This window comes from Gymnoscopelus microlampas (assembly GCF_963454915.1).
Source record: "Gymnoscopelus microlampas genome assembly, chromosome: 19".
Taxonomy (NCBI): Eukaryota; Metazoa; Chordata; class Actinopteri; order Myctophiformes; family Myctophidae; genus Gymnoscopelus; species Gymnoscopelus microlampas.
In genome coordinates this window covers 2,949,506-2,967,400 of record NC_139956.1, presented here as the reverse complement: position 1 = coordinate 2,967,400, position 17,895 = coordinate 2,949,506, and the positions used below count along the sequence as shown (strand labels likewise).

Sequence of the window (17,895 nt, the reverse complement as noted above, 5' to 3'; positions counted from 1 at the left end):
AAAAGAGGTTGGTGGTAAGGATGACCTTCTATGACCCTCCCTCCAGCGTCGCCATTGACTAAAGTTGCTTAACTCTGTGCTACACCTGTCCTGCAGGTGGAGTCCACTCGTCTGGTAACTTTGTCCAGACTGGGATCAATCGGATCTGCTTGTCAGATCCTGTCTAGAGCGGAAACGGAAATGATCTGAGTGAATGCATGTTTTTGTGGGTGTGAATTACCGGATATAGTAGGCGGGCTCTGAACAGGATCAGAGCACAGCAGTAAATAGAAACCACAGGTTTCCACCAGTGTTGCCATGTCGGCTTATTATAAGCGACTTTGGGCTTCTTTTTCTGTAAAGAAACTATACTTTGATTCTAAAGTGTAGTTGTTTATTTAGGTGTGTTTCTAAAGAGTAGTTGATTATTTAGTCTTGCTTCCACATTTGTAATTATTATTTAAACCAGTGGTTCTCAAACATTTTCATGAAAATGTTCTGTGCATGCAGCGGTGGCCTAGTGGTTAGAGGGGCGGCCTTGATACCGGAAGGTCCCTAGTTCGATTCCCCAATTCATCACATCAATCATGAATCACCGCTGAATAGCCCTTGAGCAAGGCTTCCATGCAGGGTCTGGCTGTAAATAAGTTCTGCACTTAGTCCAACACCCTGGGTAAACAACAAACTTTGCTTTGCTTTGCTTTGCTTTGCTTTGCTTACTCATGCAGGGATAATTTGTGTTGTTAGAATGTTTCCAAAAACATTCCAAACATTCCACATTTTATTGCAAGAGTTTTAGAAAATAGCCGATCTACAAGCACACAACGCGTCGCAATGCGACACATTGTGAACTGTAGATTGGTTATTTTCATACATTTTAGTTGCTTCTTTTGGGCTTGTTTTCCTAGACCTGTTTGCTTATTTCTCTCACAGAATATGGCAACACTGACTCTCCTGCAGTAAACCTGGTGACGTGAGGTGAGGTGAGGTGTTTTCTTGCCTTGTGAATTTTTATCCAATCAATCAAGGCTATATCAGGTTGTCAGGTAGAATTACACCCAAAGACGTTCCATAAACCACTGGTTCTCTATTTTTATCATGTCAAGGACCCCCCAGCCCCAGTAGATATTTATTTGACCGCGGACCCCCATCTAAAATATTTGTGTTAAAAAAAAAAGTTAAATATTTTTCAAATATTTAAAAAAATAGCAGATCTACAAGCTCACAGCGCGTAACTTTGTGCCGCGTTGTGAGCTACATCTGCTATATAGACAGGTTTCCTGTTAGTAAACATGAGAGGATATGACCGTGCAGATCCGGGGGTAGCCTATAGAGGGCGCCATTACCCGCAGCAGCTCTGGTCAAATGTCCATTCATAAAACAAATGATCTTCACCGGGTTTAATGAAAGTAGATGAAATTATGAATTTTGTAATACCTTGTTTACTCAATAAAAATGATTTGTCGGAAGTTGGATCTGTTTGTATATAATAGCAGCATTATGCCTATTATGCCTATAATAGCAGAATTATGGCTATCTAACTCCCGAACATAACAACAGAGTGAACGGCGCAACAATTCATTCCCCCCGAGCATGCGCAGATTGCGCATTCTGCTCTGTGATGACGTTGCGCGGAAATCCGTCTATGTATAAAGTGGTTAAAATAATTCTAACTACTTTTCATGGGGACCCCCCCCCAAGGACCCCTGGGGGTCCCCGGACCCCACTTTGAGAACCATGATGCCATAAACAACACAGCTCCTCTCTCCAGTTTATTCTCAGAGTAAACTTGTTTCACTTTGAAAATCAGAAGATTAGGCTATTAACTTAATCAGTCTATCAACCCATTCAAGTTGCATTAAACCTACTTTTCTCAAACTATCAATCAACATTCCTATTCAATCCTCTCTCATGTATTAATGCTGTATTAATAAGGCTGTAAGATTATAAACACACAATCAGACGATTTAATTGTTATTATTATTATTATGTGTGAGTGATTCTAACAGAGAAAACGAGAGTTCTCAGTGACAGTGAGAAAATGATGATGGTCTTTATCCAGAGCAACTAATTGTCAGAACACATTAAGTGCTTAGTTAGGCCGAGGCTAAACCAACCTATTTATTTTCTTACATTTTTTGTAGTAGGAAAAATAAGGGTCGAGATTGATTCTTTTGGAGGGCTCTTTGGTCACCAAAAATGAATAGCAGTGATCATGTAGACTAACATGTAATAATATTTAATGTAATGCTTCAAATGGGAATCCAAAACTGACGGATGAGTGACGTCACAGTCATTACGTCTGTCCAGAGCCTTCTGCGTCTGTCGTGATGTTGATTGACGGAGGTCATGTGATTTTTAGACCACACCCCCTTCTTGAATGCACAGCACAGCCTCCGTGGCGCAATTGGTTAGCGCGTTCGGCTGTTAACCGAAAGGTTGGTGGTTCAAGCCCACCCGGGGGCGCACTTTATTTTACACCTGTATGAAAAACAAGGACTTTAAGATCTAAAACACATAACAACAGAGATGTATATAGGCTACAAGTGATTTACAGCGTGTGAAACTGGCGTTGTGCTGCAATGTCCACTGGTGGAAAGTAACTAATTGCATTTAGGCCTACTCAGCTGTGGAAAAAGTAGGCCTACTCAAATGTTTTACTTAAGTAAAAGTATCATTACTGCAATGTAGAAGTACTCTGTTACTAGTAAAAGTCGGAATTAAACATTTACTTGAGTAACAGTGCAAAAGTATTGCTATCAAAATGTGCTTAAAGTAAAGTACAAAAATGTTTGAAAATAGCAGATGATGATCTACAAGCTCATTGTGAGCTTGTAGATATGCGATTTTAAAATAACCTAAGTATAAAATAAGGCTGCCACTAAAGTGGTTAATGTATGTTTTATAATGTAATACGTAATGTAATACGTAATAATATGTAATACGTAATGTTATATCTGCAAAGTAACTTGTAACTAAACATTTTCAAATAAGTGGAGTAAAAGTACAATATTTGCCTCTGAGATATAGTGGAGTAGAAGTGAAAGTATTGAAAATGGGAAATACTCCAGTAAAGTCAAAATACCTCAAAATTGTATTTAAGTACAGTACTTTAGTAAATGTAGTACAGAATTTACTCATATGGAAAATGTAAGCCCTATTTTATAGCTGATTTGGCGAAAATAGCCGATCTGCAAGCTCACAACAAGCATCTATTTTCGAAAGATTTTTGAACGATTTTGAAATTGAACATTCTGCATAATTATAGGCTACCTTTACTCTTTAATTCAAGGACCCCGAAATTATTGTGCCAGGGACCCCCAGAGGAGAAAACATTCAAAATGATTCAACATTATTCAATTTCTTTGCAAGATTGAAATAATAATAATAATAATTTAGAAAGTAGCTGATCTACAAACTCAAAATTGAGCTGTAGTTGTGAACTTGTGGATCGGCTATTTTTTGAATAGAGATAACCATAAAATAGTGTCAAATTGGTTAAACTGATTTGATGCTATACGTATATTAACTTGCTGGGGACCCCCTGGAACCACCTCAAGGACCCCTGGGGGTCCCCGGGCCCCACTTTGAGAACCACATGGTTTACACATTAATTTGGGGGTGCTTGAATTAAAGAGTAAAGGTAGCCTATAATTGTAATTATGCAGAATGTTCCATTTCAAAATCTTTCAAAAATAGATGCTTGTTGTGAGCTTACAGATCGGCTATTTTTGAATAGCCAAAGCAAAACATTTCGTATTAATCCTTTTAGCTTTAATGTCTTACTGTACTGCATGCTGTTTACATTTCTGATTAACTATTCAATCAATCAAAAACATGTATATTTAGTTTTATCCTACATTTTTGTGTAGTTGTTTTTTGTTGCTGTTTAGTCCAGTTGCTTGAGTGTTTAATGTTAATCATTAAACATATTTCACTATATATATAATGTTGGATTATGTGTTGCTGGAGCCCCCTAGTGGCAGTTTAACTACAATAGTCCAGAAGCACCAGCAAGATGTTGAAGTACAAACATACTGGGGGCCCTATATTGCCTTATTCCTAATATATATAAATGTGATAGGCTTTTTGTTTTATTATTGTGAAAAACGCTTTGAAATAGCCGAGCTACAAGCTCACAATGTGTTTATGTTGATTGGCTATTTAAAAAACACGTTAGCCCTAAATTATACCTAGGCTATTTGAAAATAGCAGATCTACAAGCGCGGCGCGCTGTGAGCTTGTAGATCTGCTATTTTCAAACATTTTAGTACTTCTACTTGTGGTACTTTTTATTTTGATGCCAATACTTTGGTACTTTGTAACCAAGTCTTTTTTATATTGTGGTATTGCTACTTCGACTTAAGTAAAATATCTGAGTAGGCTACTTCTTCCACCACTGGCTACCTGACAGGTAAAAATAGACTCCAAAGGTTTATGGTTGAAGTCATGACATCTCTCTCTCTCTCTCTCTCTCTCTCTCTCTCTCTCTCTTTCTCTCTCTCTCTCTCTCTCTCTCTCTCTCTCTCTCTCTCTCTCTCTCTCTCTCTCTCTGTGTTGCAGTGAGTGTCTCTCTATGTGTTTAATCCCACCAGTTAATCTGGGATTAAGTATAACCACAGGCAGCAACAACACACTGACTCACCAAAGAAGAAGAGGAGGAAGAAGAAGAAGAGGAGGAACGGAGAGACGAAGGTGTTTTGAACAGAAGACTTTTACTTCATCCATAATTATACAGTTTGTCCTGTAAATCAAACCACTGTGGAACTGGACTTAAAGGGATAGTTCACCCCCAAAATGACTTTTCTTCTATGGATTAGTCACCCCATGGAGACTTGAATTCATGGATATTGTTTAGTTTTTGTCTCATTCCTAAACAATAATATGATGACCAGTGGACCGGTAGGCAGCGGTTCCGGTAGGAGACACAAAGGAGACTCTTTGTGTCTCCTACCGGAACCGCTGCCGGTCATCATGTTATTGTTTTAGGAATGAGACATAAACAAAAAAATATCCATGAATTCAAGTCTCCATGCAGGGTGACTAATCCATAGAAGAAAAGTCATTTTGGGGGTGAACTATCCCTTTAAATACAATTAGAAGTAATAGTGTATGTGCATTGAAAAGGAAAGCTACTGACTTCTCAGTAATTAGTGCTTATTGTGTCTCATGTACAGGAAGCCTACACTATAGCTGTGTAATCATCATCAGATCATTGTGGAGACCACAGAGGAGCTTCCTGAAGGAGCAGACTGTTCATCATCCAGGCTGGTGATAGATCTCACCCTGGAACACCTGGTAAGATCCACGCCACCATTTTGACAGCTATTGTTGATTTACAGTTTTAGTCAAACATTTCAGTCATCTAAAATGTTTTAGTTATAGCGGCAGTCTAGTTTCAGTCTACTAAATCCACAGTTGATTTAGTCCATTAAGACCTGAGGCCGATTCTACAAAATGTCTTCAAAATCCAGTTTTCTGAAAAACGTATGTTGCTATATCTAGCCTGGGAAGCAAAGCTTTTCGGGTCTCTTATCCGGTCGGGAGCGGTAGTATCCCTACATCACCAGGCACGTCATCCGCGTCATCAGGCGACCGGATCAGTGGTGCTCAAACGTTTTCATGTCACGAACCCCCATGATTATACAGTATGTATTTGGCCGTCAACCCCCATCTCAAAATATGCTGTTCCAGGGACTCCCAGAAGCAAAGATTTGAGTTCAAATGTTTGGTGGGAAAAAAAAGGGTAAATTCAAAGATTTGCACATATTTTCCTTTTCTGTTTCCGCTCTACGTTAAAACTATCTTCACTGAAAATAGCCGATCGACAAGCTCACAATCTTAAGCGTTTGCGAAGGCATACCGAAGAACCAAAAATATGTAAAAAGACAAAGTGAAACTTGCTGCTGCTATGTCCACTAATTGTCTCCGCCAGGAGACTATTGTTTTCGTTCTCGTCCTTCCGTGTGTCCACCGAGCTAACATTGGTCAAGCTTCACGTGACTCGTGACAATATGTTGAAAGGGTGTGCTTTGATTGGCTAGCGAGACGCATGACGAAATAGAAACCTATAAATTGGTGTGTCACTTCAAAACATTGTTTACATGTTTTGAAGTGACATCAGTGCCATCAGCCAAGCTAACATTGGACATGTTAGCTTGGCTGATTGAACATGTTAGCCAAGCTAACATGTTCTAATCCTTAGATGTTCTAATCTAAGAATCAGAACATTTTTAGAAAGTAAGTGATTTCCTTTGGTTAAAATAGCACGGGTCTGCTGGTGGAGACTTGTGCTCCGAGGAGCACATTTTCTAATGATATTTGTTATTGTTTATGTAGCATTTGATTCATATTTCGATGGAGTATAAATTGAGCATATAGCTGTATTTTGTAAAAGAAAACATTAATTGTGTTTTTGCCCGTCCTCCTCAGACCATGTCGGAGACGCAGTGCGCCTCCGTGGCGGCCAGCGTGGAGTCCCTCCTGGGCGACGCCCACACGGTGCAGACGCAGTGCCGCCAGCGCAGCGAGCAGCTCTCATTGGCCGCCGCGCAGCTGAGGGCGGAGTCGGCCGCCTTGAAGGGGAACTGCGAGGCCATGCAGCTGGACATGGCCGCCGTCCGGCGCCAGCTGGACGAGCTGCTGGACACCAAGGCCGCGTTCGAGGCCAAGGAGAGACAGGCCCGCAAGCTCAGCAGACACCTGTGAGCAAGTGGCGGGAAAAAAAGTACTCAAATTAATGTTTTACTTAAAGAGGTGATGCCATGGTTTTACACTTTTTCTGTCTTTCATGTGTCTATGAGGTTGATAGAACTTCATTAAGCCCCCCGGTGGTGTTTTTATGGTGTTTTATGTCTTCTCTGACTATTTGGAGTTTCTTCCTGGAGGCTAAAACCTTGAGGGTCAAACGTGCCAATAGAGAAACAGCGCTTTAGTGACATAGTAAAAACATACCCTCCCCCTCATTATCATAACACAACAGGTGTGGGCATGAGGAGGAGGAGGGATTAGGACAGGTGGGTGGTGCTAAGGTGGTGGAGGAGGTGCTAAGGTGAGAACCAGGTATACTTAATGAACTGGAGGCGTGTCCACATAAAAACATAATTTAAACACTTTCTGTACACTTTTGGGGGGGGGGGGGGGGGGGGGGGGGATCACTGAAAATCACGGCACCCCGTCTTAAAGTAAAAGTATCAATACTGCCCGGTAGAAATACTCTGTTACAAGTAAACGTTCTGAATTCAAAATGACTTGGGTAAAAGTATAAAGGTTTTGGCATCAAAATGTACTTAAAGTTCCAAAAGTAAAAGTACTGGTTATGCAGAAAATGTCCCATTTCAAGTGTTCAAGTGTATACAAATCTTTTGAAAAGCTGCCGCTGTAGATCTGCTATTTTCAAATGGCCGGAGAAATGTATACATAGGGGCTGAAGTGGTTAGTGTATGTTAGTGTAAATTACTAGTGTCGATGATTTCCAGAATGTTATTGTATGTCTTTAGGTCTTGATGAATTGAATACACAGCACCACAATGGAAATAAGCCCTTATGGCTTTTTGTGTTAGCCTTTTAGCATCATTGTGTTATGGTACCAAACTGTTAATAAAGTATTCAATCGATCAATCAAACACCATGTGTTGTGGTTCTTTAAAAGGTTCCATATACAACCTGTCTGTCTGTCTGTCTGTCCAGCCTGTGGTCTGTCTGTCTATCCATCCATCTATCCGTATCTATCTAATCTTCATTCAGTAACAGTTACACGCCTCCTCCGCCAGGTGGCGAAAGGCAACAGCGCCTGGTGGAGATCCTTTGTTGCGCCCGCCTTTGAAACACGTTGACCCCGGAAGTAAATGCGTGTTGTTGTTGCTGGAGCTTTGAAGACAAGCAGAGCTTCTGTGTTCCTCTGATAGAGAAGACTGAGAGTGTAATAAATAAATACCACCTTAACCTGCTGTTAAAACTACTGGAGTACTGAGGGACGTCCAGGGACCTTAACTAAGGTATCCTACACTTTGATTTGACCATGTAGATATTTATCACACGCTCTTAATCCACAGAGATTTACAGTAAACAAGGAAAACACGAGGTAATACATCAAATGCTTAGACATAGTAATCTAGGTCAGTGGTTCTCAAACTCTTTCATGTCAAGGACCCCCAAATTGACACTTATTAGCCCGCGGACCCCCATTTGAAAAGATATGCCAGGCTCTATAGCAGTGATTCTCAACCATTTTAATTTCAAGGACCCCCAGTTTGACATTCATTTAGGCTACGGACCCCCATTTAATGGCATTTATATTTCTGGAACCCCACTTTATATTGTAAAATCAATGTTAATTTAACTCAGAGAGTGTACAAATGGAACCAAATGGACCCGTTAGGGTGCATTTGGTTCCATTTGTACACTCAGAGTTACAGACCTGTAAGGGTTTGGTTCCTAACTATCCATCATTTAGCTGGGGACCCCCTGGAACTCCCTCAAGTACCCCTGGGGGTCCCCGGACCCCACTTAGAGAACCAATGATCTAGGATCATAAGGTAATAAACCATAGCCTTAGATCAAGACTCTTGTAGACGTATTTGATCGATTCTGACGAGAGTCTTAGCTCCACCCCCCCAGATTCCACTGGATTGTCAGCTCAAAAGCCCGTATTTCTCCAAAACATGTACAAATGTAGAATATAAGGTGTTTACCCGCTTGCCCCAAAGGTTACCTAGGTGTCCGATGTGTTTGTGTAATGTATTAGTCCATATGTTTCAATAAAGAAGTGTTTTAATCCCGTCTGTGGCCGATTCTGTCTGTAGTTCCCAATGGGCGGTAGTGACGGGGCGCATCTGGTGAAAGCCGGCATTGCACTCAATGTAAACAGGAAGTACACGAAAAGACAGACGGAATTAAAACACTTATTTATTGAACAAATATGTTCTATTACATTGCATAAATACTGCGTGGGCTGAGTTAACATTTGGGGCAAGCGGGTAAGCAGCTTATATTTTACATTTGTACATGTTTGGAGAGATACGGGCTTTTGAGGTGAGACATCAAAGTCTGTTGGACCCTGTAGTAATCACTCTGTCTGTGCCTCCATTGGTTGGGACGGTGGGATGGCTGCTGCCCTGCACTGCTACTTATGTTGCTCTATCTATCTATCTATCTATCTATCTATCTATCTATCTATCTATCTATCTATCTATCTATCTATCTATCTATCTATCTATCTATCTATCTCAGTAGTTCTCCCACTGCTTTTTCATGTCAAGGACCCCCAAAATGTTATGTATTTGGCTGCGGACCCCCATCTGAAAATATTTCGTTCCAGGGACCCCCAGAAGCAAAGACTTGAGTTAAAAATGTGTATATATTTATATTCAAAGATGTCCACACATTTTCACGACTTTTCTTTCCAAAATAGCAGGTCTACAAGCTCATAGCGCGGCACTCGGTGCCGCGCTATGAGCTTGTAGATCTGCTATTTTGGAATAGCCAAAGAAATCTTAAGTGACACAGATGCGTTCCCGGTCTTAATGGGTTAACTCATTAATAGCGGGAAACACATCTGTGTCATTTTTAGATTTCTTTAGCTATTCAAATTTTTTGAAAATAGCAGATCTGCTATTTTTTGCCAAAAACACTCACTATTTTTGCAAATCTTTGAATATATGTATATTTTTTAAAGCAAACATTTGTAACTCAAATATATATGCAAACTAAAGATTTGCACACATTTTCACGATACAAAAAAAGCTCATACCTTGAGGAGCTTGTAGATCTGCTATTTTTGAAAGTTCTTGAACGTCAATTTGTGCAAATCTTTGAATATATATACATACATGTTTTACCTAAATGCTTCTGGAGGTCTCTGGAACAAAAAAATAATATATTTTTCTTTACAAATGTTTGCTTTAAAAACTATATATTGAACGATTTGCACACATTTATATTTAAACACATTTATTAAAAAAACAACAACAGATCTACAAGCTCATATATCTGCTATTTTTGAATTGGCAAAGAAATAAAATGACACAGATATGTTCCCGGTCATTGAGTGCCAGAGGTTTTTTTTAATTAAACAGGGTACAGCCAGTGCCAGCGTTTATAACAATTTTTCTACCTTTTTCAAGTAGTCACAAAATATTTTCCGTGATCACCGTACTCATGGTGATCCCCTCATTACACACACAGGGGCCTCGTACAATCCTAAAAAAAAAAACCAAAAAACATTAGGTAATCCGTTCCATAGTTGCAGCCAGTTGAAAATAGTCAAAAATACATTGTTAAAAAAAAAAGTACACAGGAGCCGAGATACAGGCTTTTAAAGTAATAAGTTAACCAGGAAGTGGATGGGAGTCTAAATCTTAAAAAAAAAAAAGATATCTCCTGGTGCTGTGAAGGATAAAAATAAATATTAATATTTCTTTTTTCAAAAACGGTTATAGACGTTTTTGCCACTCAATGTGTTAATGCTGGGGTCTTCAACGTTTTCTGGCCAAGGACCCCCTAGCTGAGAGAGAAATGAAGCAGGGACCCCCTCTATATTGTATAAAATTGTGTTTTATATTGAACTTTTTTTGTTTACGTTTACTGTTCTTTTTTCCCTCTACACCTATACCTTGTTGCCAAAAATAGCAGATCTACAAGCTCTCAACGCCTCGCAGCGCGAGGCGTTGAGAGCTTGTTGATCTGCTATGTTTGGCTAAAGTTCTCCTCAGAATAGGGATGCTAGGGTTCAAGTGGTTAATGTAAAAAAAAAGAAGATCATATCACACAAAGATTTGGCGGACCCCCTGTAGCAACTCTGAGGACCCCCTAGGGGTCCCGGACCCCCTGTTGAAGACCCCTGTGTTAATGAGTTAAATTCAGTGTTCAATGTGTTGGTTTCAGACCAGTGTGTGGAGTCCAGAGACCTGCCAGGTGAAGATGAACTCTCCAGACTCATCCAGGGACATTTATATCAAACAGGAGGAGCCTGAAGACCACACACACCTCAGTATGTATTCTCACTGTACCATAACATCATGACCAGTGGTGTAAAGCATAGACTGTATAAATGAGATGGACAAAGCCACTCCGCTGCTTTCTACAGACCGAAAATGAAGCCGATTGTTCCAGGACTGTAGGTCCGCCATCTTTCAATATCGCGTCAGAATGAGACCAGACCATTATTGGTTGGGTAGCTTGTCAATCAAGAGCGGGGGGCGGGGAATGAATGCTATTGGTTGTGTAGCTTGTCAATCAAATCATCCCGCCCCTCCTAGAGAATAGCCTACTTTATCGTCAATTTTATAATAAATAGGACCATAATTTAGCAAAACGCATATCATGATGATTGAAAGGAGACTTTAAACTAGCAACTGGAAGCATATAGAATTTATGACAATTTTTATTACAGTAAGAAAATCTTACTGTAATAAAAAAACAGGGTAAAACAGCGCCACTCTGGCCATTTTGTCGGCCTCATCGTAAATATCTAAGACTTGCCCCTTGGTGTAAAGTAACTAAAGTACATTTGCTCAAGTACTGTACTTAAGTACAATTTTGAGGTATTTTTTTTTTTACTTCACTGGAGTATTTCCAATTTTCAATACTGTTACTTCTACTCCACTACATCTCAGAGGCAAATATTGTACTTTTACTCCACTACAATTATTTAAAAACTTAAGTTACTTTGCAGATATAAACTATTACGTTATAAAACATACATTAACCACTTTAGTCCTATTTTACCTAGGCTATTTGAAAATAGCAGATCTACAAGCTCACAACACGACGCGTTTTGAGCTTGTAGATCGTCTATTTTCAAACATTTCAGTACTTTTACTGTTGGAAAAAAACAAAAAGACTGAAATCACGGTTCAGACCGTGAACGGCACCGGAGCGCTACTATGTAAACACACGGTTCAGACCGTGATTGGCACCCGATGTGTTAAGACCGGGAACGCATCTGTGTGTCATTTTTAGATGTCTTTGGGCTATTCAAAAATAGCAGATCTACAAGCTCATAGCGCGCTATGAGCTTGTAGATCTGCTATTTATTGTTAAATAAATTGTGAAAATGTGTGCAAATCTTTGAATACATATACATTTTTAACTCAAATCTTTGCTTCTGGGGGGTTCCCTGGAACAACATATTTCGAGATTGGGGGGTCGGCGGCCAAATACATGTCATTTTGGGGGATCCTTGACATGAAAAAAGTTTGGGGGGATTCAGCACGGTCCCTCAACGCCATCGCCGTTTTTTTTCTCTCACGCCGTTAGGAGAAGCCCCCAAGGTGCTGCGCTGCTTTTATCCGCCAGATTGAGACGTTCACGGCATATTTTGCACCATTACGATGCGTTCATCATCGGTGACGAGTGCCTCTAACAGCCGCTGCTGGCTGCGTGCACGGCGATGCGAGTTATGTGCACCCCTGTTTATAGATCACCGTGTCAAAAAACATGGCTCCCATCCGCTTCCGTTCTATATCCTTCTCTAAAACCCCTATATCTCCGAAACTTTTTACGCTGGGGAAAACGACTCATTTTTTGTGCACGATCGCTCCGCCATTGTTACTCACGTGAGAGATGTTATCGTTCCAGGCGTTAGCCAGGACCATCGTGCAAAATTAACGCATGCTTTGTTTCACATGGATTTCTCGTCTTGGCTTTAAAACTATATATATTCAAAGATTTGCACAAACCTTCAAGATAAAAATAAATAAATAGCAGTTCTACAAGCTCGTAGCGCGGCACTCGGTGCCACTCTACGTGCTTGTAGATCTGCTATTTTTGAATAGCCAAAGTGTAAAACAATGCTTTTTGGCTCAAATCAAAAAAGATGCGTTCCAGGTCTTAATGTGTTAAAAATGTGCGTCAGAGACGCCGAAAGCAGGACTAGCAGCATCACTGAGTCAGTGAAAACGCTCAGAATCGCTGTCAAGGGCTGCTATAGACTATGTTTTACCTCTGGCGGTCACTACACCTCCTTCTGTCCTCCTTCTGTCTGTGTGCAAAGAGGAGGAGAGGAGGAGCCCCAGTCTGGTCCAGGAGGAACCTGGACCTCCACAGATCAAACAGGAACAGGAAGAGGCTGAAGTGTGGACGGTGATGTCACCACACAGGAAGACCCGGTGGAACAACACTCTCTCAGGTAAAGACATGATACATGGGCGGGGCTTAATTCATTCTCCATGGAGCTTGGCTCTGGAACCTCCCTCCTGTGCTCCGGTGCCTCTAGAAGCCGTACCGTCACCTCAAATGCACGTACAATACAATACGTTTCTTATTTAGGCTATTTATTATTAATTCAGCTTTCACATTTCCCCCTCAGTGTCCCTTCCTGCTAAGGAAAGGGACCGCGGATGAAATGAAACTGAGTTAGGTTCGTACATCTTCACAATAACCACTTTGTTATCCGCTGTTAGACAAATTGAGCCGGGTAGTCTTTAGTGAGGCAGGACTACGCTAGTTATGGAGAGCTCCGAAGGTAAAGGGAAAGGCCCCGCCTCCCCCTCACATCAAAACAGTTGTCAATGTTTACAACTTGATGAGAGGACCTGGAGAGAGAGGGAGAGAGAGAGAGAGGGAGAGTAAAAACACCACGAGAGTGAATTGACGAGTAAGCAGGTAACGTGTGTTCTCTCCTCTCCAAGTTTGATGGTCAGTAAATAAACAGTTACACAGATGCACATCTCTCTTTCAGTCTAAACCGAGCTGGTAGCGTATATATGTCTGTGATCTGTGACTCTATGAGCCGTGTGACAAGTTTTACCCCTTGCGTCAAGGGGTAAAAGAGATCAATCAATTAAAAACAAACACATGATCTACATATTTACATTAGTACCTGAGATAAGATATAAAGGTGCGTGAGCATAGCAGCAGATGTATACTGTACATGAATCACTTATGGACGTTAGTTAAGGTGCTAGAAGACAAAAGTCAGTGCGTTGTATATGGAATTAAGGTGCAAAATGTCAGCGCGTGTCCACCGCATAATCCACATAAGGTAGACTGACACTGGTATAATCCACATAAGGTAGACTGACACTGGTATAATCCACATAAGGTAGACTGACACTGGTATAATCCATAAGTAGGTCCATGAGGAAGAGCAAGGAAAAAGTCCAAGTCATTTGTCCCTGGTATGATCCACTGGTAGGTTCAAGGAAGAGCAAAGGTCTGAGACTGGAACTGTTCATGAACCTGGTAGTTCTGCTCTTGATACTGCGGTACGCCCCCTTGCCCGGTCGTTGGGGGTTCAACGGTTTGTAATCTCTCAAGAACAGATTCAGAGCTGCGCTTGAATCTGTCGGGATCCCCGTTGAGATCCTATGGCTACAAGTGGGCGGGCCTTCAGATCAGGAAGCAGGCCGCGCTTTACCCAATCAAATGTAGTGGCCGGGATTTACATCTGTGCGGCTCGCTTCCCACTGGAAACAAACCAAAACTCATTTAACAATAGCGTCCTCGGAGCCGACAAAACCACGGAAAGTTAGTAACATTTTAAATTGTTCTTTCATCATAGAAACAAGTGGGCTTATAACCAAAACCATCCATGTTCTCTGGGAGAAATGGTGTTAGTGTTCCGTGGAGAAATATTGTTAGTGAGAATGAAAACATAGTCGCACCACCGGATGTGGAGGGCTGAGGGCAGACCAAAACCCCAGTTTCCAGTGAGCATAGGTCTACTTAATCACTCCCCCCAGAGTCAAATCAAAGGCTGTTTTTCCTTTTTTTTGACGATGGGTTCCCAGATTGAACGGTTTGTGACTTGGGTGGTGCTTTAAGTTGTCTGTCATGATGCTCTGGGCTTTGACTACACACCGCTTTTTGTACAGTTCCTGGAGCGCCGGGAGCTCGCCTCCCATTATGCGCTCTGATGATCGCACCACTCGCTGTAGGCTTATCGTTTCTCGGGCCGTACAGTTCCCATACCAGGCCGTGACACAGCCTGTTAGGACGCCTTCAACTGAGCTGTTGTAATACAGCCTGAGGATGCGGTGTCCCACTCCGAACTTCTTCAGGCGGCGGAGCCAGTACAGTCGCTGCTGAGCCTTCTTCCTCACGTGTGTGTGTGGCGTGTGTTTCTCCCATTTGAGCTCCTCCTCGATGTGTACTCCGAGGAACTTGAAACTTAATGCTGACCCTAGGTGGGGTTGGCAAAAGGGCCTACTCTGTGTGGAGTTTGCATGTTCTCCCCGTGTCTCCTAGGGTAGTTATTACCCTCACAAAAACATGTAGTAATCCTGGTCGCTATACCGCCTGATGGAGGGGAAAGGAACTGGATGGAATAACGTGTTCCTTCCTTCCACGCGCTACGTCCTACTGGGGAAACTCTCCCCTGTCAGGTGACAAGAAGGTCAGTTGGCTCTCATGCATTGAAGGAGGCATGAGCTCGGCCCTGGGCTCCCTAGGCTGGTGGGGGGAGTGTAGCGCCCAGGATCACTTATAAAATTGGCACCGTGTGAAAAAAAAGGGTTACAAAATAGTGGGATAACAATGTATAAGTTAAAAAAATGAACTTTCTGACCCTTTAGACTGCAGCGCCATCGATGAGGACGGGTGCATGATCAGTCATCAAAAATGTTTTTTAAATTATTTCATGTTAGCTGTCATTGTATCTTTTCCCCAGACTCCCTGAACCTCCCCGTGTGCAAAGAGGAGGTTTCCCCTGAAGGAGAGGAGGGGAGCCCCAGTCTGGTTAAGGAGGAACCACCAGAGCCTCCACACGTTAAAGAGGAGCAGGAGGAGGAGCTACTTCAAAGACCAGAAGAGGTTGACGGGCCAATGCTGACGTCACTAGCAGTGAAAAGTGAAGGTGACGATGATGACGATGATGATGGTGAAAACAGAGAGACGGAGCCTGTAGCCGGCAGCTCAACCGAACGCGTGAAAACACCAGCTGACGTAGAGGACAGTGGAACATCACAGCCGACCAGTGATGACCAGCTCCTCTCTTCAGACTGTTCTGACTCTGACGTCACTGAAGACAGTGACGACTGGGAGGAGGAGACCGGCGCAGATCGGTCGCCTTCAAACGCACCGAAGTCACACAAGGCGCAGCGCCGTGCGGAAGGACAGAGATCGCCCTCGAGCGACAACGCGTCCCAGCCGTTCATCTGTTCAATTTGTAGCAAAGGCTACAGTCGACTGTTCAATCTGAACAAGCACATTCAGACTCACACGGGGGAGAAGCCGTTCGTTTGTCCGTTTTGCAGCAAAGGCTACGGTCAGAGAACGGATCTAAAAAAACACATGAAGATCCACACGGGGGAAAAGCCGTTCGTCTGTTCGGTTTGCAGCAAAAGCTATGCTGAGAATAGTTATCTGAAGAAACACATGAAGACTCACACGGGGTTAAAGCCGTTTGTTTGCTCAGTTTGCAGCAAAGGCTTTGGCCAGAAAGGTTATCTGAAGACACACATGAGGATTCATACAGGGGAAAGAGGAGGCACTTGTACAGTGTGTAGCAAAAGCTTCGGTGACAGCGATAATCTAAAATCACACATGCGGACCCATACTAGAGTTCTCAACTCTCCCTAACTGGGCCCTAACTGGGCCCGGCCCGAGGCTCGACTCTGCCCGAGCAATTACCATTTTCGATTTGAGCTTCGGCCATTGTCGTTTTTCTTTAACACATCGGGTGCCGATCACCGTCTGAACCGTGTATTTACATAGTAGCGCTCTGGTGCCGTTCACGGTCTGAACCGTGATTTCAGTCTTTTTGTTTTTTTCGTTTTTCTCCGCGCGGGCGGGGCTAGAGCAGCTCTGGGATACCCATTGTGATCTTGAGAAGGAAGGGCCAGATAGATCACCGGAAACAGAAACATGGCTTCCATCCGCTTCCTGTCTATTTCCTTCTTTAAAACGCCTATATCTCCGAATCCGTTTCCGGTGGTGAAAACCGGTCATGCGCGATGCGCGATCCCCCCCCCCCATTGTAACTCGCAAGTGAAATGTTATGGTTCCAGGCTGTAGCCAGGGTCATCGCTCAACATGAATGGATGCTTTTTTTTCACGTGGATTTGCTTGTCGCGGAGTCTAAAGCTTTTAACAGCAAAGCGCAGTCAATGGGGAGAATGCTGGCACCCAACGTAAGTTGTTATGGAAAAATGCTGGCACCCGATGTGTTAATAACACGGTCTAGGAAGGTGACAAACTAGATCCCTGAGTATAAGTTCACTTTGAGCGGCATCCAAAACATCCACTGCCATTTCCGTCGGCCTTACCGTTAGGCCGCTAGGGGCAGTTGAAATTTATTTTTTGGGGGGTAATAGATTATTATTTTAATTTTGTTTTTTACTTGGGTCGGGTTGGGTTGGGGCAGAATTTGAGAACTCGAGATCTTGTCACTGCCAGGTGGAAAATCTTGTATGTATCTTGCTGGGGTAGGAAGGATGAACATTCAAAATGCCTGCCTGTAATGTTCTGTTTTACAATGTTACAATTGTAAAAAAATAAATAAAAGACTAAAAAAGCAAACAAAGTGGAAGTACAATATTGTTCTCGATTATTCACGATTAATGAGCAATCATTTTAACCCATTTTGGGCGGGAACCAGTATTTGTAGCTATACCTTTCAGCTATGTACAGTATATAGCAGGGGTCTTCAACAGGGGGTCCGGGACCCCTATGGGGTCCTCAGAGCTACTATAGGGGGTCCGCCAAATCTTTGTGTGATTTTTTTACATTAACCACTTGAACCCTAGAATTCCTTTTCTGAGGGGAACATTAGCCGAAAATAGCAGATCTACAAGCTCTCAACGCCTCGCGCTGCGAGGCGTTGAGAGCTTGTAGATCGGCTATTTTTGGCCAAGAGGCTATAGGTGTAGAGGGAAAAAATAGCAGACTGAGTAAAAAAAAAAAACTTTAATCTGAAACACAAATTTATACAATATAGAGGGGGTCCCTGCTTCATCTCTCTTTCAGCTAGGGGGT

General features: G+C 42.3%; 1 protein-coding gene across 1 annotated transcript; it reads left to right on the top strand.

Moving 5' to 3' along the window:
- Positions 1 to 7,848: 7,848 nt before the first annotated feature.
- Positions 7,849 to 17,254, top strand: LOC311035123 (uncharacterized protein). Its single transcript, XM_084043205.1, has 4 exons — positions 7,849 to 7,976; positions 10,864 to 10,969; positions 12,974 to 13,108; positions 15,590 to 17,254. The coding sequence occupies exons 2-4, from the start codon at positions 10,900 to 10,902 to the stop codon at positions 16,498 to 16,500; spliced, it is 1,116 nt and encodes a 371-aa protein (XP_083899331.1). The 5' UTR covers positions 7,849 to 7,976; positions 10,864 to 10,899; the 3' UTR covers positions 16,501 to 17,254.
- Positions 17,255 to 17,895: the final 641 nt, after the last annotated feature.